At 57.1% G+C, this 22,257-nt stretch overlaps 2 protein-coding genes across 2 annotated transcripts; both read left to right on the top strand.

Moving 5' to 3' along the window:
• The first annotated feature begins 1,805 nt into the window (after nucleotides 1-1,805).
• On the top strand, nucleotides 1,806-3,622 carry JUND (JunD proto-oncogene, AP-1 transcription factor subunit). The gene has a single exon (XM_010995127.3). It carries the CDS (start codon nucleotides 1,938-1,940, stop codon nucleotides 2,976-2,978), a length of 1,041 nt encoding a protein of 346 aa, XP_010993429.3. The 5' UTR covers nucleotides 1,806-1,937; the 3' UTR covers nucleotides 2,979-3,622.
• A 132-nt stretch (nucleotides 3,623-3,754) lies between these two features.
• IQCN (IQ motif containing N) lies at nucleotides 3,755-21,854 on the top strand. The gene is made up of 2 exons (XM_064480008.1): nucleotides 3,755-9,048; nucleotides 10,285-21,854. Exon 2 carries the CDS (start codon nucleotides 10,315-10,317, stop codon nucleotides 21,775-21,777), a length of 11,463 nt encoding a protein of 3,820 aa, XP_064336078.1. The 5' UTR covers nucleotides 3,755-9,048; nucleotides 10,285-10,314; the 3' UTR covers nucleotides 21,778-21,854.
• The last annotated feature ends 403 nt before the right edge of the window (nucleotides 21,855-22,257 follow it).

Genomic DNA, 22,257 nt, shown 5'->3' with positions numbered 1-22,257 from the left:
AATGCCCAGGCCCAGAAGGGGTCCCAGAGCAGGGCTGGCTACAGGTTGGGGGTTACATCCCCTGCCATCAGGCAGGGACCCAAGAAGACAGGTCTGGATGGCACAGAGACCCACATGTTTATAAACACACAGATACATACATATGCACATGTAGATAGATACTTACACATACACAGGTACACAAATCTACACCAGCACAGACACCCACCCTATGTGTGAACACACTTGGGTACACTGACCCACACATGAACAGACACACTTGGGCACAGACATTTATGTACATAGACACACATGCATACCCTTCACCCTCTGCCTGCCAGGCCAGGCCTCTTGTTCATGGTGACACCCTCCCTCATGGCCTTCTTGCTCCACAGCCCAGTTAGGGGGCAACACCAGGTGAGGCCCAAGATGGGTAAGATCCCAGCTCTCCAGGGACTTATGGTCCATCCTATCATTCTGGATGGTTCTAAGGATATAACGGAAACAAGGTGAGTGGGAGGGGCCGCAGGACACAAGTTAGCACTGGGGGAAGGGAGCACCAGGCTGAAAGCATAGCATCTGTCAGGGCCCTGAGGCAGCAATGAGTTGGGAAGACAAAACTAAAAAGAGGATGAGGGTAAAAGGTTAGAGGAGGAGCACCAGAAGAAGGCGGTCACCAACTGGCTGAGGACTGAGCTCCATCTTGAATGTGGTGTGAGCCACAGAGGGATTGTGTGCAAGGGCGGTAGGTCAGGTTTAGATGTTCCAAGGATCTCTTGGGAGTGTAGGGAAGGTCTCCTCCCACTTCCCTCATAGCTCATCCCCAGCCAGCCTTTATGGAGGCCAATTAAGCCTGACCTAATAGTAATAAACAGGTAATAATTACCAGCTGGGATTCCTGCCTTAATAGCCCGGTCCAGAAGTCACCGGGGGATCCATGGCAGGGCCTAGGAGATACAGAGTTAAAACGTAAGCGGCCGCCCAGCCCAGGGGAATGGACAGGTCCATGCTCCTGGCCCCGGGCACAGGTCACTCCACCTCGCAGAGCCTCAATTTCCCGTCAGTAAAGTCAGGAAGTTGGACTCTGCGCTTTAGACCCCACCCAGTGAAAAGTATCAGGCCAAAGCGCTTCTAGCAACTTCTGGCAGCCCTACTGTTCCCTCCCCTGGCCTTTCTGGGGCAAACACACCACCGGGGATTGGGATGCTGGTGGGGGTGAGGTGGAGAAAAACCTAGCCCACACCCCAGGCGAGCAACCGGGCACAGCTCCCTCAAGCCTCTCAGTCGACCCTAGCCTGCACAAAGCCTAGTGAGACGCGCGCTAAGGGAGACACAAGCTTAGTGGAGTGGGAGGCGCCAGGGAGTTATTTATCCATCCGGGGCCCCATCCCCCTCTGGTCCCCGGAGGACGGCACCGCCCCCGCCCCTGCCCGGCCGGGGCCCCACGCGCGGACGCTGGGCGGAGCCTCGGGGCAGGCGGGCGCCTGGTGGCCGGGCCCATCACGCCACCCGGGACGTGCTTGGCGGCGGGAGGCGGCTCTGGGGGCATTGGTCGTACATAGCGCTCTTGGGGCGGAGTGACCGGCCCCGGCGCGCGGCCCGCCCCCATGACGTCAACCCACAAGGCAGCGCGCTGTTGTGCCGTTTACTGCGCGTCACCGGGACAACGGCAGTCGGTGGGGGTTGAAGGGGGCGTCAGTGACTTGGCCCCGCCCCACCATGCAAATGACCGACGTCATCCGTGCCCAATGGCGAGCGGGGGCAGTGAGCTCATCGCGCCCGGCCGAGGCTATAAGGGGGCGCGAGGGTTACGCGGCGCAGGAGCCGCCGCCAGCGGAGGGCCGGGCGCAGCGGCCGCGGCCGGGGCGGGCGCAGGGCCGAGCGGACGGGGGGGCGCGGGCCCCCCGGGTGGCCGCGGCCACTCCCCCCCCGAGCCGGCGCGGCGGGGGAGGCGGAGGATGGAAACACCCTTCTACGGCGATGAGGCGCTGAGCGGCCTGGGCGGCGGCGGCGGCAGTAGCAGTGGCGGCGGTGGCAGCTTCGCGTCCCCGGGTCGCCTGTTTCCCGGGGCGCCCCCGACGGCGGCGGCCGGCAGCATGATGAAGAAGGACGCGCTGACGCTGAGCCTAAGTGAGCAGGTGGCAGCGGCACTCAAACCGACGGCTGCGCCGCCCCCGGCCCCCTTGCGCACCGACGGCGCCCCGGGCGCGGCGCCCCCCGACGGCCTGCTTGCCTCGCCGGACCTGGGGCTGCTCAAGCTCGCCTCGCCTGAGCTCGAGCGCCTCATCATCCAGTCCAACGGGCTGGTCACTACCACGCCGACGAGCACGCAGTTCCTTTACCCCAAGGTGGCGGCCAGTGAGGAGCAGGAGTTCGCCGAGGGCTTCGTCAAGGCCCTGGAGGACTTGCACAAGCAAAACCAGCTGGGCGCGGGCGCGGCCTCCGGTGCCGCCGCCGCCGGGGGACCCTCGGGCACTGCTGCGGGCGCTGCACCTCCCAGCGAGCTGGCCCCAGCGGCGGCCACGCCCGAGGCTCCCGTCTACGCGAACCTGAGCAGCTACGCGGGCGGTACCGGAGGTGCGGGGGGCGCTGCGACTGTCGCTTTCGCCGCGGAACCTGTGCCCTTCCCGCCGCCCCCAGGCGCGCTGGGGCCGCCACGCCTGGCCGCGCTCAAGGATGAGCCGCAGACGGTGCCCGACGTGCCAAGCTTCGGCGAGAGCCCGCCGCTGTCGCCTATTGACATGGACACGCAGGAGCGCATTAAGGCGGAGCGCAAGCGGCTGCGCAACCGCATCGCTGCCTCCAAGTGCCGCAAGCGCAAGCTGGAGCGCATCTCGCGCCTCGAGGAAAAAGTGAAGACGCTCAAGAGCCAGAACACGGAGCTGGCGTCCACGGCGAGCCTGCTGCGCGAGCAGGTGGCGCAGCTCAAGCAGAAGGTCCTCAGCCACGTCAACAGCGGCTGCCAGCTGCTGCCCCAGCACCAGGTGCCCGCGTACTGAGCCCGCGCGCGGGGCGCATGCGCGGCCCCCTCCCTGAGAGGCGGGCTTGCGGTGGGGGGGCCTGGGCGCCTAGGACTCAGAGAGGGCGCGGCCCCGGGGCCCCCCCCCGGAGGGTGCCAGGACTCGGAGAGGGCGCCTCAGACTCGACAAGCTGGACCCCCTGCTCCCGGGGGTGAGCGCATGACCCCCCGTCCCCCGCCCTCGCGCTGCCTCTGTCTCCGGCGCGCGGCCACCCCGTGTTGCACAAATCCGCGCGTCCTGGCCGCCCCTTTGTACACACCACCGTGGAAGGGGGCTCCGAGGGGGCGCAGCCTCAAGCCCTGCGTTTCCTTTTCTTTTACTTTTTTTTTTTTTGGACTTTGGAAGAGAGAACAGAGTGTTCGATTCTGCCCTATTTATGTTTCTACTTGGGAACAAACGTTGGTTGTGTGTGTGTGTGTGTGTTTTCTTGTGTTGGTTTTTTAAAGAAATGGGAAGAAGAAAAAAAAAAACTCCCTCCTCCCCTTTCCTCGCTCTTGCTACCCCCTCCTCCCGCCCTTTTTCTTCTGTTTTGTTTTTTGTTTTGTTTTGCTACGAGTCCACATTCCTGTTTGTAATCCTTGGTTCGCCCGGTGTTCTGTTTTCAGTAAAGTCTCGTTACGCCAGCTCGGCTCTCCGCCTCCTTCTTCCCCCGCCAGGGCCTGACGGGCCGGGCGGGGCCTGGCCGGGTTTCCTTCCCCGTTTGCCTCCGCCCCTGGTCAGAGGAGGGAACCGGCGTCCTGGAAAGGTCTGCACATCTGGCGCGCAGCGAGCGCCATCTAGGCGCGCCTGGGCGCGGGGCCGACTCTTCCGTGTTGGGCGGGGGACATTGGGGTTTCCAGCCAGCGTTTGGAACCAGTCTGCGTTTGTCGCCTTTGCGGAGGGGGGACTGCAGGAGGGAAAGGGGACAGCTCCAGCCCAAGGCACGACGGAAAAGGCAGAAATCTAAACTTTCTGGGCTTCTGTTTGCCTGTCTGTAAAAGGGGCAGAACAATCAGAAATTTGTCCCCAAAAGTTGTGAGGATTAAGAGAGTTTGTTTACTGAGCAGTACTTGGTTTACAGGTGGTCCTCAAGGTAAGCTTTTATTATTGTTCTTGTGATGGGGAGCCTGAGTCTCAGGACCAGAAGGAAGATTGACACAGGTAGGATCTAACCCAGCCAGTCAGGATTCCAGGACTAGAGGTGTAGTTAGGTTCTGTGGGACCTCCCTCTTAGGGCACTGACTTGAAATCCAGGATTTTTCAAGTACTCCCTGAAACTCTGCTCCGCAACATCCTATTCTCTCATTTTGAAAACACTGAAGTTCAGAGAGGTTGAGTGACTGGCTTGAGGTCAGACAGCTTTTCTAGGAGACTCTGCAGGGATACTGAGACCTTGGGTTTCTCACCTCTAGAGCCTTGACTGCCAGGCTACCCTTTTCCCCTGCCTGCTCTGGCCTTTGCTGTTGTGGAGGCAAAAAACCCTGGATCTTAGGCTTCTACCTCTCTTGGGGCCCAGGGGGACATAAACATTGATGGCCAAGGATGCAGGGCAAGTGAATTTTGAACACTGATCTTGTACCCAACCCTGCTAGGGAAGGTGGGCAAATTGTGCCTGTTTTACAGATGAATCAGGTGCAGAGAAGGAACACAGTCCCGCTGCCATCAAGAGAGTAGGGCCCCACCAACCCACATGTTCCCTCTTCCTCTGGGTCACGCTGACTGCCAACTTTTCTTCAAGGCTTCAAGAGCTGCCTTAGGGTTTGGTTTTTAACCCTGTGACCTCTTGTACCACCTTCAGGCAGATGTGTCAGGAAAGGGGCCTGGAGTGAGAAGGGGGCTGATGGGGGTGTCTTGACATGGAGGAGACCATGTTTTCTGGAGGGCAGAGCTCTTCAGGAGACTGAATCCCAGCTTGGGTGCCAGTTGGCTACCATAACCTCAGCCAAGTCCCCTCCTCACTGTGGTTTTTACCTCCTGTGCTGTGAAAAGGATGTGTTTCATGTGTCCAGATAACATGTCCCAGGTCAGAAGTTTAAGGACTCGGTATGAACAACAATGAAACAGTACTCAGGGGTGCTCTCTACAGCCCCCAATCTATAGAGAGGGGGAGGCCCAAGGAGTTTTCGAGATCTACTGGGATACCCCCAAAATGTTTTTACCCACAGCATTTCTGACACCAAACGTGTGGGTGTTTTTTTCCCCCACATCAACCAGTTCTTCCAACTCCAGACACCAACTGGATATCCTACAATTCAATTCTGACACGATCTACCTGGAGTTAGCACAGACAACACAGGTGAAGGGTTCAGTCCCTCAAGTCCACCCCCCCTGCAGACGCAGGTCACGTGTCCCAGATTGCCACCTGTACTTCTGTAAACTTGATGGTTTCCACAACTCCCTCCTCAAGTTCAGTAATTTGCTAGAACATCTCCCAGAGCCCAGGAAAGCACTGTACTACTATTTCCAGTTTCTTATAAAGAATATAACTCAGGAACAGCCAGGTGGAAGAGATGCATAGACAATGTATCAGGGAGGTGCGGGGAGCTTCCATGCCCTCTCTGCACACATCACCCTCCCAGCATCCCTGTGTGTTCACCAATGCTTAGGCAGGATCGATTAAGTTACTGGCCTTTGGTGATTAACTCAATATCTATCCTGTACCCTCACAGGAGGTGGGGCTGAAAGTTAGAATCTTTTTTTTTGGTGACCAGTCCTGGTTCTGAAGCTATCTAAGGGCCCCAGCCCTCTATTAGCATACAAAAGACACTTATCATTCCAGAGATTACTAAAGTTTTAGGAGCTCTGTGGCAAGAACCAGGGACAAAGACTAAATATATCTTATATATTAAGATGGGAACCGTCCTAGTCACCGCTGAAACAAAGGACAGAAGTTCTGTCCAACAGCCATGTCCCTGGTTTTGCCCAAAGCCACAAGCACAGGGTGGAGAAGACTTAGGGAATCTTTGCAGAGGGAGGCTGGACATCCCTGTTGGCCTCTTGCTTCAGTGGCTCCCCAGGGAGGCCAGGCAGAGGCCTCTGGGCCAGGCTGTGTGGCTTTGGCAGGACCCTGCTGAGCTGAGGCCAAAGTGTGTGTCAGCCCTGGCCCGGCCAGCAGTGATTCACCCCAGGCCTTGGCCCAGGCCCAGGATGTGACTGGGGACCGTGGCCTCACTTCCCCTTCCAGGACTGTGACTCAAGGTCAGTGCCCACTTTTGCCGGGCTGTTGGGGGATCGCAGGGGGCCTTGGGTTGGGTGCTACCCTAAGGAGCCCCTATCCTCAGAGCTGGACACAAACACCTGCCTGGCCTTTTAGGACATAAGTCAGAGCACAAGATCCTGGGCCTCCTTTGCTTTAAACCCTCTCATAGCTTCCTGGCTCCCTCTCAACAAAATCTAAACTCCTGTATTCCTCTCTGAAGCTCCTATACAGTCCTCCTTCTCTGCCCTCTTCTCCCTTGCCTCCAATGGCATTAGCCTCCTTCAGGTTCCCTAAACATGCCCAGCTAGTTTTCACTCAAGGCCTTTGCATATGCTCTGCCCACCACTTGGGACTCCCTTCCCACAGCTCTCCCAACTCTTTCTCTCCCTGTGGGGCTCAGCCTATCCCACCCCCTCTTTGGTTCCTTCCTAGAAGTTTCACATCCCTAAATTATTTGAGTTGTTTGTGTCCTCAGGCCCAGATCAGGTCCCAGCAAATGCCCAAGGGATGGGAAACGGAGGCCACCTCCAGGCACATGGAGGGGAAGATTTTGGGGTCCCCTATGTGCTCAGAGCCCTAACTTTCTGCTCAGGATGGGCAGGCCATATGTAGTAACGACCATACTCCTTAGCCCTGACCTGGCTCCTGCTCCTCCCCCTCCCCACTGAGTCTACCTTCTAGAACCTCCCCTCCCCCCAGGAGCTGGTAGGGATTGGCTGGAACCTGGCTGTGAGTCACAAAGCCACTGTGGCACCAGGGCCCCAAGGCTGGCCATTCGGGCTGGTGGGTTCAGCTTCAAGGGCAGGTGAGTGAGGCTGGTGGTGAGTTTGGTGGGGGTGGGTACATGGCAATCTGGTCATTCTCCCCTGGAGCTGAGTACCCTTGGAGTCCTCCCAGGCCCTGCAGGTGGCTCTGAGAGGTGGGTCAGCTCCGCAGCCCCTCAGAGCAGAGGTGCTAGGGGCTCCAAAAGGCCTGATGGTGGGTTTGTCTGCCTTGGGGGCCCAGCCTGGAGAGCCTATCACATCTTCTTGGGAGCGTGGGAAAGTGGGCTTAGTTCAAGTTAAGACGTCGGGAAACTGAGGCTCAGAGGGATTTACTCAAAATCGCCTTACTGGCTACTTGGCTTATGTGTCAAGGGCTCCTATTCCTTCATCCCATCTCTTGCAATCTGGTTTCTCTTTTCCTGGCTTTCATATAACCCTTTTGGCTTTTATGTAATATTTGTTCCTATGAATTGTACGGTTTTGGACATTACTATGAATGGTATTTTCTTCTCGTTTTCATTTCCAGATGGGTTTGTCTCAATACAGAAGAGCTGTTGGTTTTTGTATGTAGCCATGTGCCTTAGCAAAGATAGGATACATGATAGATAGATAGATAGATAGATAGATAGACAGACAGATTGATAGACAGACAGACAGACAGACAGACATATTTTTAAACTAGAATCTCTTGGGTCTTCTAGGGTGGCAATTCTTGCTAAGCGCTCCTCCTTTTCAAACATTTACACTGGTCACTCAAGTCTTTGTCACCTTGATTTTGCTGTGACCACCAAAAATGATGAAGTGGGTAACATCTTGCTCCTTCCTTTAATAGAAATGACTTCAGTATTTCATCATTTAAAATGACATTTGCTGTGGTTTTGTGATTAGGCTTACCATTTTTAGGCACTATCCTATCTATGTATTAAAAATGTTTATTAGAAATAGCTATTGGATTTGATAAAATGCTTTGGGTGTCCTTTTTGAAAAATCATGTGACTATCTTTTTTTCCCCCTTAATGGAGGTTCTGGGGACTGAACCCAGGACCTTGTGCATGCCAAGCATGCACTCTACCACTTGAGCTATACCCTCCCCACTCCTTCTGTTTCCTTTTAAATGGCCTATAATTGGAATAACCAGTTTATCCTCTTTTATGTCCAGCTTCTTTCGCTCAAAACAATGTGAGATGTATTCATACTGTTGACCTCGTGGGTCATTGATTTATAAATAAGTCAATATTTCTATTTATTTATATTAATACATTGATGAATATACAGCTGATTTATTCACTATTCTGTTGATGGGCAATTGGATCGTTTCTGGTTTGGGATGAATATAAACACTTGGACCTCTTGAGTCTATTCGTCAGGGTGGGATTGATGAGTAATCTTCAAGATTATCATTAGTTTCCCCAAGTGGTTGTAACATGTTCATCTCTTAAATTTTAGCCATTCTTGTGTATCTGGATACCATTTCTAATGGCTGGATAGCACACCACTGTATGAATGTTCTACTGATTATTCTACTGATTAATTTCAGACATCTCCTGTTAATAAGCATTTGGGTTGTTTCAGTTTTGACTCTTCTAAACAATGCAGCAATGAACATCCTTAAACACCGTTCTTTATGCACTTGTAATTGACCCCTTAGCAATCACCTTTTTGGTTATTTCCAGTTGTTTTGTTTTTAGGTACAAAATAACACTGGAATAAACGTCCTTGCACCTTCATCTTTGTAAACTTAAAGTCTTTTTTTTTTAACCCAAAGACATGCATGTAGAGTAGATGCACTGACAGTTGTAGCAGAAGTGTTCATTTTTGACGATGGCTTTACCCCACCCTATGGCCTGACTGGTATTTCTCTAGTTTTACCTCTGAATGCATAAGCTTTGCAAAAAAAAAAAATAAAGATTCTTGTTTTGTTAGAGAATTTAGGTTTTTTAGCTTTTAACATCTCTTCTCACATTGTTCTTGGGGACAGAGCCAGCCCAGGGCAGTGTTGCTGCACATTGCGTGGGATGAAGGGCTGAAAGCTGCTTCCTCTTGCAAGCTGGCTTCTGAGATTGCACCTTCTCCTCCTGCTCCTCTTCCAACTCTATGACCCTCCAAGGTATGAAGTCTAGTTGGTCCAGCCGGAAGGGGGAAAACTTCTGCAAAATAAATGTGTTATGCTCCAGATTATATATCAGGGCTGCTTGACAGTGTCTGAACTCTCTCTGCACCAAGGTCCTTCTGAAAGCCAGTCATCCCCTCATCCATCTTTCTACCCATCCTTCCATCTGCCGTTGATCTATCCATCATCTATCAGTTATCCACTATCCATTCACTGATTCACCCAGCTGTTCATCAATCCACCTCCTATTCATTTATCTCTTTACCAATTCCTTCATCTTTCTTCATTCACACACTCATTTATCTACTCAGATTTCATCCACCTGTCCACCCACTCACCTATCCTCCCTCCATCTATCCATTTATGCCTCCACGCACCCATCCATCCATTTATCTATCTACTCATCTATCCATCCATCCATTCCTCCATCCGTCTATCCATTTATCCATCCATGCACCCAACTACACATCCATCCCATTTATTTGTTTACCCACTCATCCATCCATTTATCCATCCATCTATGGGTCCATTTCCTTATTTACTGATCTGTTCATCAGTTCAGCCATCAACTTCCTTTACTCATCCATTTTTGATCCAACCCTTCATCCATCCTTCCAACGCATCCAACATTCATTCATCCACTGATTTATCCACTCAGTATCTAGTCCTGCCCATCTATCCATCCAACTTTCAATCTCTCACCCACTCATATATTAGTCAAGGTAGCCACCCAGCCACTATCCACCTGTTCACAGCCTGGAGCCAGGTCTTGTGACTGAGATGGGGACAGAGAAATGACTCAGATTTGGTTCCTGCCTTCTAGGAATTCACAGTCAATGGGAAAGGCAAATAATAACACCACGCACACACACGCGCACAATGTGCACATATACACACAAACAAGATATTTCCAAAACAGTGTGATCAATTCTGTACTCACAGTATGCTCCAGATACAGAGGAAGATTGAAAAGCTGGTAGGTGGTTGGCCATTCAGGCGAGAATGTGCACTGCATGCTAGTGTCGAAGTAGCTACAGGATGATGGGGAGATATAGGGACCAAAGGCCACCTGGGCATGTGGCCAGGAGAGAGAGGGCCTGCAAAAGAGAGGAGGAAGACTGCAAGGTGCCAGGAACAAGAAGAAATAGGTCCAAGAGTGAGCACATACCCCAGGCAGGAGACCTTGTGTCTGCTGGCCCTACTCCCTGACTGCCTCCCTGCCACCTTCCACAGGCAGAGCTGACCCGCCTAGGAACCAAGACAATGCAGCAAGCAACACAGCTACAGGTGCCACCCAGTGGGCAGAGCTCCCACCAGCCCATCCCTAATCTTCAAGACAAAGCGGGGACGCTGTGTCCACAGCTACAGATGTCACCCAGTGGGAAGAGCTCCTACCAGCCCATCCCCAATCTCCAAGACAAAGTGGGGACACCACGTCCACAGCCCCAGCACCAGCCACCTGCATCCAAGGAGACCCTCCTGCAACAGCCTGACAAGGACAAGACGGTGGCTCGCCATATCCCACACCTCCGGGCTGTGGTCGAGAGCCAGGCCTTCAAGAATGTCCTGGTGGACGAGATGGACATGATGCTTTCCCGCGCAGCCACCCTCATCCAGGCCAACTGGAGGGGCTACCGGCTCCGGCAGAAGCTGATCTCTCAGATGATGGCGGCCAAGGCCATCCAGGAGGCCTGGCGACGCTTCAACACCAGGCGCCTCCTCCGATCTGGCAAGACGGTGGAGAAAAGAGTGAAAATGGAGGAGAGGGACATTCCTTACCACCCACCCCAGCAGGTGCGGTTCCAGCATCCAGAAGAGGGCAAATCCCTTCTGGCCCCACCCATCATGCTGAGCAAGGAGACTCAGTTCCCATCCTCTGACAGCCTGGCCACTTACACCGAACAGCTGGCCCTGCTACAGTCCCAGGGCATGTCACAGCCTGGTGTGCAGGCTACATGTGCCGTTGGAGGCCCCAGTGTCACCTTCCTGCCACATCAAGCTGTCGCCATCAAACTTCCATGTCCAGTGAGTCTAGAGGCAAAGTGCCACCCATGCCTGCTGACAGGAACTGTCAGAAGTTCCTGCGTTGTCCATGTAGAAGGCGACACAACAAAGACCAAGCCAGTAACTGGCAGAGCCAACAAGGCAGGAGCCACAGGGCCACCACTGTCCGGAAGGTATGCCCAGGCAGTACATGGACAGCTCAAGACCCAGACTCAGGCCCACATGGAAGCAGAGGTCTTCAAAGCCCCACCCCAGACAGGCCCAACATCTGTGATAACCAAGACCCCACCCCAGCCAGTGCCCACCATAACAGTCACCAAGACCCCGCTTCAGATGTACCCAGCAGCCAGGATAACCAAGACCCCACTCCAGCCTTGCCCAGTGCCCATGGTAACAATAACCAAGACCCCACTCCAGGTACACCTGGCAGCTCCAGTGACCAAGACCCCAGCCCAGACATACCCGGCAGCCACAGTGACCAAGACCCCACTCCAGTCATGCCTGGCGGCCATGATGAACAAGATCCCACCCCAGCCATGCCCGGCACCAATGGTAACAATAACCAAGACCCCACCCCAAGTGTACCCGGCAGCCCCAGTGACTAAGACTCCACCCCAGACGTACCCACCAGCCATGATGACCAAGACCCCACTCCAGTCGTGCCTGGCAGCCATGATGAACAAGATCCAATCCCAGCCGTGCCCAGCACCTGCAATAACAATAACCAAGACCCCACCCCAGCCATGCCCAGTAACCCCAATGACCAAGACCCCAGTCCAGATGCGGCCAACAGCCTCAGTGACTAACACTTCACCTCAGACACGCCCAGCAGCCATGATGACCAAGATCCCACCCCAGTTATGCCTGTTGGCCTCAATGATCAAGTCCCCACCCCAGACACGCCCCACAGCCACCATGACCAAGACCCCGCCCCAGACGTGCATGGTGCCGATGATGGCCAAGACCTCACCCCAGATGCGCCCGGCAGCTACGATGACCAAGACCCAATTGCAGACATGTCAGGCAGCCACGATGGCCAAGACCCCATCTCATCAGATGCTCCAAGGAGGCTCGGTGACCAAGGCTCCTCCCCAGACACGCCTGGCAGCCATGATAACTAAGACCCCGGCACAGTTACGCTCAGTAGCCACCATCCTCAGGACCCTATGCCTGCCCCCTCCAGCAGCAGCTGAAAATCCGAAACCTTCACTTTCAGCAGCGGCAGCAGCAGGAATTCCTGACACCTCATCCCACACCTGTCTAAGTGGGCCAAAGACCAAGGCTGTGGGGAACACCAGGCAGGCAGCAGGGGTGGTCAAAGTCTCGTCCCGCTCATATTTGACTGAGGGAAAGGCGAAATATTTCTCCCCGTCACATCTGGGGGCTGGGGCTCCCAAGGTTCCAGCCAAGCCTCCTTTGGAAGGTGAGAAAATCAAGGCCTTCTCCCAGAAACAAGTGAAAATGGAAACCGTGTTTGATACCAGTGTCGCCATGGAAATGCCTGGGGCTTTGTCCTGGGCAAAAGTGGCTGAGGACAGGAACAAGCAGGCCCACCTGAGGGCCGATATCATGAAGATCCAATCCCGGGTGTATGCGCCTGTAGAAACAGCTGTGGTGCCCCAGGCACAGCTGGACACGTGTCCCGACAGAGTTTCGCCTCCGGCACAGCCAGGCCCATGTTCAACCACCATCTCATCCCAGAGACATCTGCTCGCTGAGCTGACCAGGGCTCTGCCCCAGGCCCACTTGGGCACGTGTCTGTCCAAGCCCCTGTCCCAGGCATATCTGTCTACCAAGCTGACCAAAGCCCCATCCCAGGGGTATCCACCGTCACCTGCTGAGCTGACTGCAGCCCCAGCCCAGCCACATCTAGCCACGTGTCTGTCCAAGGTGCAGTCCCAGGCCCACCTGCCCACCAAGCTGACCAAAGCTCAGTCCCAGGCACAGCTGGTCACAGGAGCGATAAAGATCCAGTCCCAAGCCCATCTGCCCGCAGGGCTGACTAAGGCGCAGTCCCAGGCCCAGCTGGTCACAGAAACAGCCAAGTGCCTCCATGCAGCCCACCAGGCTGCCGAGCTCAGCAGCAAGACCCAGTCCCAGCCACTCCTGATTGGGTTCAAAGCTTCCACCCAGCCCTGCCAGCACATCAGTGCCCTGGGCACTCTGCCCCGAGCCAAGCCAGAGGACAGACTGACCCAGCTCCCGTCCCATAGCCATGTGCAGGCCAAGGCCACCCAGGGCCCATGCCAGGGGGTCTCTGAGACCCAGAACGTGCTGGTGCCTCTGCTGGCATCTGCTGGGCACACCACGTGCAACGTCGAATCCTGGGGGGACAGCGGGGCCACCCGGGCCCAGCCGTCAATGACCAGCTCGGCCCCGCCATGCCAGGAGGAGCTGGCAGCCTCCCAGCTGGCCTCCCTATGTGCTGAGCTAGCCGCCGTGCTGGGCTCCCAGGAGGACCTCCGTGCCCTGCTGGCGAAAGCCCTCTCCCAAGGGGAAGTGAGGGCGGCCCTGAACCAGGCCCTGTCCAAAGAAGTCTTGGGAGCCACAATGGCCAAGGCCCTGCCCCAGGGCATCCTGGGCACGGCACTGGTGAAGGCGCTGTCCTGGGGCGAGCTGGGCACCACCCTGTCCCGCGCCTTGTCCCAGGGTGAGCTGCGGGCGGAACTCACTAAGGCCATTCAAGGCCGACTGGCGGATGTGCTCAGCAAGGCCCTGACGGAGGAGGAGAGGGCCACCTTCAACCAGGCCCTGTGTCAGGGGGAGCTGGGCGCTGTTCTGAGCCAGTCTTTGTCTCAGGCAGCCTTGAGGTCTGGAGTTGTCCTTCCCAAGGCTGCCTCGAAAACAGCGGGAAGCAGGATGACGGTGATGCCGACCCCAGTGGAGGTGGACTACAGGGGGAGCCCGTCGGCTGCCTGGGGGCCCACCCTGGGCTCCATGAGACTACAGCCTGGCAAGGTCAGGTTTCCTTGGGGTGGGGCGTGGGAGGGCTTTGTCACCAACTGGCCCTCTGGGCTCTTGGGAGAGATGGGGGATGGGGCCATGCTCGTGGGGTCACCCTGCTCATCAGTGGTCTCTGTGGGAGCCTTATTGATTGGTAAGGTGGTCACCACCATTCATCAGTATTTCCTGCTCGCTGCCCTGGACCCCACTCTGTCATGGGAGATGGGGCCTAGCAGGGACTCCTTAAACCTAAGCTCTGGGGTGAACGAGGAGAATGTGTGCCTGCACCCAGGGGCCAGTAAATTGGCATCAGATCTCAACCCCGTGTTGAGTGACATTGACTCCAATTTGCCCAAGTCACCCCACCAGCATCCTCCCTGCAGTCTTTGGCAGCCGCTCACTGCCAATGGTGTGGGCCCTAGCACTAGCCGGCCATCATTGGCCGGTGGTGGCATGACCCCGAGTTCCCACAATCCACCTGAGGTCAGCACGGTGGCCCCACGTCCATGGGCGTCGTCGAGGGAGGGCAGGGTGGCACCAGACAAGCTTCCCAGAACTACAGGTGGTAGGAGGGCCACCCACTCCCACCAGTGTGCTGCCACTTCTGGGGGGTCTGCTTGCTGGTGTCAGCCCTCAGGGGTTGGCAGGGTGCCCCCTGGTATGTGTCGATCTTCAGTGGCCAAGGGTCCCCAACAGCCATCCATGGTCCCCAAGGAGATCCTGCAGAGGACTCAGTCCCCCAATCATAGACGGGCCTCCATGGGCACTAGGGAGATGACCAACAAGGTAACCCCAAGTCCACCGCATGCCACCACGGTGACCAAGGTGCCCCTAATCCAACCACAGGCGCCCAAGGCCTGTGTCATAACCCCAGGTCTTCGGCCTGATTCCATGGCCCCTGGTCATCACTGGGCACTCAAGACTCAGGTTGATCCCAGTGTTTTCCAAGCCTCCCCAGGCAAGAGGTTGGCACTGACCCTTCCCCGTGTAGCCATCTCCAGGCAAGAGAAGAATCAAACACGGGGGACCATTTCCAGTGGATGCTGCCCACAGGAGCTGGTGACTAACCATATACTCAAGGAACTGGTGGCTAGTTTACCACAGGGTTCAGACAGTGACCTGGCCAGGAGCTTCTCCCAGGGCTCCACAGGCTACGGCCCCAATGTGAGCAATTCCCAGAGCTCACTGTGTAGTTGCAGTTCACTCAGCCTTTCCACCATGTCTGTGGCCAGCTTGACCACTGTAGACCTGGTGGAAGGGGAGTCCTGGGAAGCCAGTTTGGACAAGGACTTTCATCAAGATGCTCTCCTCTCTGGAGAGGCCGGGGATAAATCCCAGGGACCTGGAAATATGGAAGAGATTGAGAGAGCAGGTGTTGGGCACGTGACCCTAAACCTCCACGACCAGTCCTCTGGAGCCTCAGAGCTGATCCCCATTCTGCATCACAGCTCAGTGTCCAGTCGCATGACCTTGAGTGTCCACTGGGGCTCAGATGACTGGGATGAGGGAAATATGTCCTCAGGCCAAAGCTCCATGGATCTGAGGGAGAGCTTGTCCCAGAAACCCTATAAGGCTGGGTTGACAAGAAGTCTGTCTTTTAATAATGTCCCTACTGCATATCAGTGGTCATCTGTGGCCAGTAGGTTAACACCATGCCTATCACAACCCACAATAGCCAGTAAGGTGGCCCCAAACCCAAGCCAGCCTTCTATGGCCAGTAGGGTCATCCCCAGCCTATCTGAGCTCTCTATGGCCAGTAAGATGACTCCCACCCTAGGTGTACCATCTAAAACCAATAGGGTGGACCTCTGCCTAGCCCAGCCATGTAGGGTCAGTGGGGTGGCCATTAGCCTAGGCCAGCCACCTGTGATATGTGAAGTGGCCCCCAGCCTACCTCAGCTATCAATGACTGATGAGGTGGCACCCAGCTTTGCCCAGCCATTGATGGCTGGTGGGGTCGCCCTCAGCCTAGCCCAGCCACCTGTGACCAGTGGGGTGGCCCCCAGCCTAGCCCAGCCACCTGTGACTGGTGGAGTGACCCCCAGCCTAGCTCAGACATCTGTGACCGGTGGGGTCACTCCCAGCCAAGCCCAGCCATCTGCAACCAGTGGGGTGACCCCTAGCCTACCCCAGCTATCTGTGACCAGTGGGGTGACCCCCAGCCTAGCCCAGCCACCTGTGACCAGTGGGGTGACCCCCAGCCTAGCCCAGCCACTTGTGACTGGTGGGGTGACCCCCACCCTAACCCAGCCATCTACGACCAGTGGGGTCACTCCCAGCCTAGCCCAGCCACCTACGACTGGTGAGGTGACCCCTAGCCTAACCCAGCTATCTGTGACCAATGAGGTGACCCCCAGCCTAGCCCAGCCACCTGCGACTGGTGGGGTGACCCCCAGCCTGTCCCAGCTATCTGTGACTGGTGGGGTGACCCCCAGCCTAGCCCAGCCATCTATGACCAGTGGGGTCACTCCCAGCCTAGCCCAGCCACCTACGACCGGTGAGGTGACCCCTAGCCTAACCCAGCTATCCGTGACCAATGGGGTGACCCCCAGCCTAGCCCAGCCATCTATGACCGGTGGAGTCACTCCCAGCCGAGCTCAGCCACCTGCAACCAGTTGGGTGACCCCTAGCCTAGCCCAGCTATCTGTGACCGGTGGGGTGACCCCCAGCCTAGACCAGCCATTTATGACCGGTGGGGTGACTCCCAGCCTAGCCCAGCCATTTATGACCGGTGGGGTGACTCCCAGCCTAGACCAGCCATCTATGACCGGTGGGGTGACCCCCAGCCTAGACCAGCCATCTCTAACCAGTGGGGTGACCCCCAGCCTAGCCCAGCCACCTGTAGCTGGTGGGATTGCCTCCAGCCTAGGCCAGACATCTATGATCAGTAGAGTAGCCCCCAGCCTTGCCCATCCAGCTATGACCAGTGAGATAACTCCCAGCCTAGCCCAGCCACATATGACCAGTAGAGTGGACCTTAGCCTAGGTCAACCATCAATGGCCGCTGGTGTAACTCCAAGCACAGTCCAGCCATCCATGAGAGATGGGATGACCCCCAGCCTAGCCCAGCCATCTGTGCCTGGTGGGGTGGCCCCCAGCTTAGCACAGACATTTATGACTGGGGGGGTTGTCCCCAACCTAGGCCAGACATCTAGGGTTGGTGGGGTGGCCCCCAGTCTGGCCCAGTCATCTATGACCATTGGGGTCACCCCTAGCCTAGGCCAGCCATATTTGACCATTGGGATGACCCCCTGTCTAGCCCAGCCATCCTTTGCTGGTGGGGTGGCTCCTAGCTTAGGCCAGCCTTCTATGGCTTGTGTGGTGGCCCCCAGCCTAAGCCAGCCATCTTTGACCAGTAGGGGGCCCCCCAGCCAGGCCCAGCCATCTGTGACCAGCGGTGCGGGTTGTGCACTCAGTCAGCCAAGTTGGGCCCCTAGGGTGGGTTCAAATCTACCATCATCAAGGGTGAACGCAGTGGCTCCCACTCTGCGTCATTCATCATTTGCCATTGAAGTCACCTCCTGTACACCGTATCCATCACTGACTAATGGCTTGGGCCAGGGTCTGAGCCAGCCAACCATGTCTACTAGGGTGGACCCATGTCAAGATCCTCTGATGGTTAGTGGGGTGGCCTCAAATCCCCAGGCCCCTGAGTTCAGCGAGATATCCCTTGGGTTTTATCAGCCACACAGTATTGGTGGAAGGCGCCCAAGCATAACTGAACAGTCTGCTGTCACAGTTTCAGCTCCAAATCTCTACCAGGCATCTATTACCAGTGGAGGGGACTCTTGTCTGGGCCAGGGAACCAGCATATCTCAGGGGATTCTGTTCCAGGGTATGGCTGCAAGCATGTCCCAGGGCACCATGGCTGCTGGCACGCTCCCGGGTGTGTCTCAGGGGACTCTGGCGGCTGGCATGTTTCTTAGTATGTCTCGAGTACCTATGTCTCCTGGCATGAGCAGGAGTATGTGCCGGAGAAGTGTGGCAACTGGTATGGGCCCAAGACAATCTCAAGGGGCCAGGGGCGTGGCTCCCCTCACATCCCGGGCCTCACTGGCCAGTGCCCCTTTGATTCATCAACCAGTCTCAGGGGTGCGCCCTGGCTTTTCTCAGGCTTCAGTGCCCAGTGGACTGGATATGAGTTTGTCCAAGTTTTCCCTGAGCAGTGTGAGTCCCAGTATATCTCAGACCAAAGGTAGTCTCCCAATACCTTTGGACCACCAGTGTCCTTCTGTGTCCACAATCTCCACATCCAGTTATCAACAAGCACACGGTGGCAGTCAGCAGCCTGGGATGGGCATAACCAGAGGTGTGGTGCCAGGTTCTGTAGCCGGTAGGATTTCCACGGCTGTGGCCCCAGGTTCTATGGCTGAGGGCATGGCCCCTAGCCCTCCCCCAGGGTCCGTGATCAGGGGCGTGGGCCAGAGCCTTCCTCCAGGGTCCATGGTGACCTGTGTGGCCCCCAGCCTTCCACCAGGTTATATGATCAATGGTGTGGTTCAGACCCTCCTTCCAGGGTCTGTGATCAGCAGCATGGGCCAGGACCTCCCTCCAGGGCCTGTGATCAGTGGCATAGGCCAGGGCCCCCCTCCAGGGCCTGTGATCAGTGGCATAGGCCAGGGCCCCCCTCCAGGGCCTGTGATCAGTGGCATAGGCCAGGGCCCCCCTCCAGGGCCTGTGATCAGTGGCATAGGCCAGGGCCCCCCTCCAGGGCCTGTGATCGGTGGCATGGGTCAGGGCCTCCCTCCAGGGCCTGTGATCGGTGGCATGGGCCAGGGCCTCCCTCCAGGGCCTGTGATCGGTGGCATGGGCCAGGGCCCCCCTCCAGGGTCTGTGATCTGTGGCATGGGCCAGGGCCCCCCTCCAGGGTCTGTGATCTGTGGCATGGGCCAGGGCCCCCCTCCAGGGCCTGTGATCGGTGGCATGGGCCAGGGCCCCCCTCCAGGGTCTGTGATCTGTGGCATGGGCCAGGGCCCCCCTCCAGGGTCTGTGATCTGTGGCATGGGCCAGGGCCCCCCTCCAGGGTCTGTGATCTGTGGCATGGGCCAGGGCCCCCCTCCAGGGCCTGTGATCGGTGGCATGGGCCAGGGCCCCCCTCCAGGGTCTGTGATCTGTGGCATGGGCCAGGGCCTCCCTCCAGGGCCTGTGATCGGTGGCATGGGCCAGGGCCCCCCTCCAGGGTCTGTGATCTGTGGCATGGGCCAGGGCCTCCCTCCAGGGCCTGTGATCGGTGGCATGGGCCAGGGCTTCCCTCCAGGGTCTGTGGCCAATGGCATGGCCAGAACGCTGTCTCCAAGTTCCGTGGTGACTGGGGTGTCCCCTAGTCCGATTGCAGCCTCTGGTGCTGGTGGGAAGAGGCAAGGTCTCTCTGTAAGACCCTCAGCCAGTCTAACTGTTCCAAACCTGCTCCTAGGTTCAGCAGCAAGTGGGGTGGGCCCAGGTATCCCACCTGGTCCTGTGGCCTCTAGTGTGGCCCCATCATCTATGAATCAGAGCCTGGTTCTGGGGTCCATGGCTAGTGCAGCTGGTCCACCCTCCACTGTCAGAAGCATGGCCCAGGGCCTTCCCCACGGGTCCCTGCTGATTGGGATCACCCCCCGTCCATATCATGGAATCCTGTCAGGGGAAGGTTCTACAGCCTCTTTCCAAGCATCCCATGCCACTGGCCTGGCTCAAGTTCATCCCCAGACCTTGGAAGCTAATGGCACAGCCAAGGGAGTGCACCAAGTGCCCACGGTTCTGCAAAAAGCCTCAGAGTTGAGCCAGGCTCTTGGGATGATGCCATTTGAGACCATAGGCAGACAGACAGGGATGAAGCCAGAGGACGTGGACAAGGTTCTGCCCCAGGAGTCCATATCCAGAAGGGGGTCTGAGGTACTTGAGGCAACCCCGTGGATGTACCATAGTCCCCTGGCAACTGACATCGACTATGGCCATGACTTCCCTCCAGAGGACGAGACTCTTCCCAAAGGCCAGAGGCCGCTGTTGAAGGAGGTGGCTCCAAGCCAAGCTAAGTCTATGGCCAGTGGCATGGCCTCTGTCCCTCCCCAGTCTCTGAGTTTTGCCAAGAACTCCATCGCCAGTGGTGGCACCCCAGCCCTGCAGCAGAAGACAGCAACCAGTTGGGGGGCCCACAGTTCTCACTCTGTGGCTGCCAGCAGGGTCCCTGGTGTTCATCAGCAGGCATCGGTGCCTCACGTTGTGCCCCGGAGCCCCTCAGTGGCTCACGTGCCCCGGAGCCACTCCCGTGGGATGATGGCTTCTGCTGTAGTCTCAAGGTCACCCAAGCTGGCCAGTTTGCACCCAGGGTCTGTGGCTGGGATGGGGACCCCAAGCACTTCTCGGAGGTCAGGGGCCACCAGCGTGTCCTCACATGTGCCACTTCATCCACCCCTGGCTAGAGGGGTAGCGCCCCGTGGGTTCCAGAAGGAAGCCATCCCCAGCGCACTCTGGAAGCCAGTGTCTGGGGACCTGATTCAGAATGGCCACAGGTATCTTAGCCATAGAAAATCCTACAGGTCCATGCATGGTATCCCTGTCCCACAGAGGCCAGAAAATTCTGTGGCAAAGATTGTGCCCTCCCATCAGGTGCAGGAGGATGCCTCCAAGTCCTCACAGGAAGTTCTTAAAAATTCCATAGGCGCACCGGTGGCCATAATGCCAATCATCCGCACGGCCATCCCTAGGCTGAACCTGGGGGCTCGGAGGGTGTCTCTGGGCTATGAGTCTTCACCGAGTGGTTCCCTGCGACCCCTTTTTAACCAGAAGTTGCTGCTGAGATCTCAGGACTCCCATAGCTCTGTGGCTCCTGTAGACAGTCACAGGGCCTCCCTGACTCCCACTGTACTCCAGGGCCCTAAGGACGCTGGCGTATCTGGTGGCCAAGCGTGGAACTCCGTCGTCCCCAGTGTAGCGGTTGGGCGCAGGAACAGCACCGTGGCCCCTTGTGGTACGTGGGAGCCACCCAGGGACGCTGTGCCATGGGATGCCATGGGCAGCAAAGTGGCAGTGGATCCCAGACAGCCAGGGGAGCTGGTGGCGTCAGTGCAGGCTGTGGAGAAGATAATCATCCACGCCGTGGTCATTATCCAGGCATGTACACGAGGCTACCTGGTGCGCCGTACCATCAAGATTTGGCACCAGTGGGCCATCATCATCCAGGCTGCCTGGCGTGGCTACTGTGTGCGGCGGGACCTGGCCCGGCTCTGCAGGGCTGTCACAATAATCCAGGCTGCATGGCGAGGCTTCTGCACCCGCCGGAGTCATGCTCAGCAAATGCTGCTCCCAAGCATGTGGGCGGAGGTGGGCGCCAGGGCCAGGTCTACATCTGACCACCGCTGCTTCCAGTCCTGCCAGCCACATGACTGTACCCTCTGCCGGTCACTGAGCTCCGGGCTGGGGAGCCCACCCAGCGTGGTGATGCTTGTGGGATCCAGCCCCCGCACGTGCCACATGTGTGGCCACACCCTGCCCACGAGAGTGGTGCATGGCATGGGCCGGGGTGCTGCGGTCCAGGCTGTCACGCCTCGGAGCTGCATTACCCAGTCAACACCTCGGAGCCCCCGCCAACCCCATCCCCCGAACAAGGCGGCCACGGCCATCCAGTCCGCCTGGAGGGGCTTCACTGTACGCCGCCGGCTGAAGCAGCAACAGCTAGCAGCCAAGACGCTTCAAGCCACCTGGCGCGGCCACTCCACCCGGGCCTCCCTCACCACGGATGCACTTTTGGGATCGGCGATGTGGGACAACTCGCGACACACGCAGTGGCCTGGCATCTAGGACCTTGGCTTCCTAATCGGGGGACACCAGGGGAGGGGCCGTGTGGCTCTCTGTATCTAATGAATAAAGCCCTCCACAGCCTGCGTCTTGGTCCAGTTGTGCTTATGGGGGCATCTTGGGCATGATGTGGGGGGAAATTAGGGAAATCTGGAACATCCTGGACAGGAGGGGCCTCCCAACTTCCAACCATGCTGTTGGCACCTGGGGTCTATTGCTAGGGTGGGAACCCTAAGCCTTTCCCAGAGGTCATGGCTGCCAGCGTGGCCTCACATGTCCCATCGTGTCCATCCATGGCTAATGGGGCAGCGTCCAGTCAGTTCCAGATGGAAGCCACCCCCAGGGTACTCCAGAAGCCAGTATCTGGGGACCTGGCCTACAAGGACCACCATGAGTCTCTTGGCCATAGAAAACCCAACAGGTGCATGCATGGGTGCCTCATTTGGGAAATGCTAGAGGTCTCCTGATTCGGGATGCTGCACC

Source organism: Camelus dromedarius, chromosome 27 (genome assembly GCF_036321535.1).
Source record: "Camelus dromedarius isolate mCamDro1 chromosome 27, mCamDro1.pat, whole genome shotgun sequence".
Taxonomy (NCBI): Eukaryota; Metazoa; Chordata; class Mammalia; order Artiodactyla; family Camelidae; genus Camelus; species Camelus dromedarius.
The sequence above is the reverse complement of the archived record's forward strand: the minus strand, read 5'-3'. Positions and strand labels throughout refer to the sequence as shown.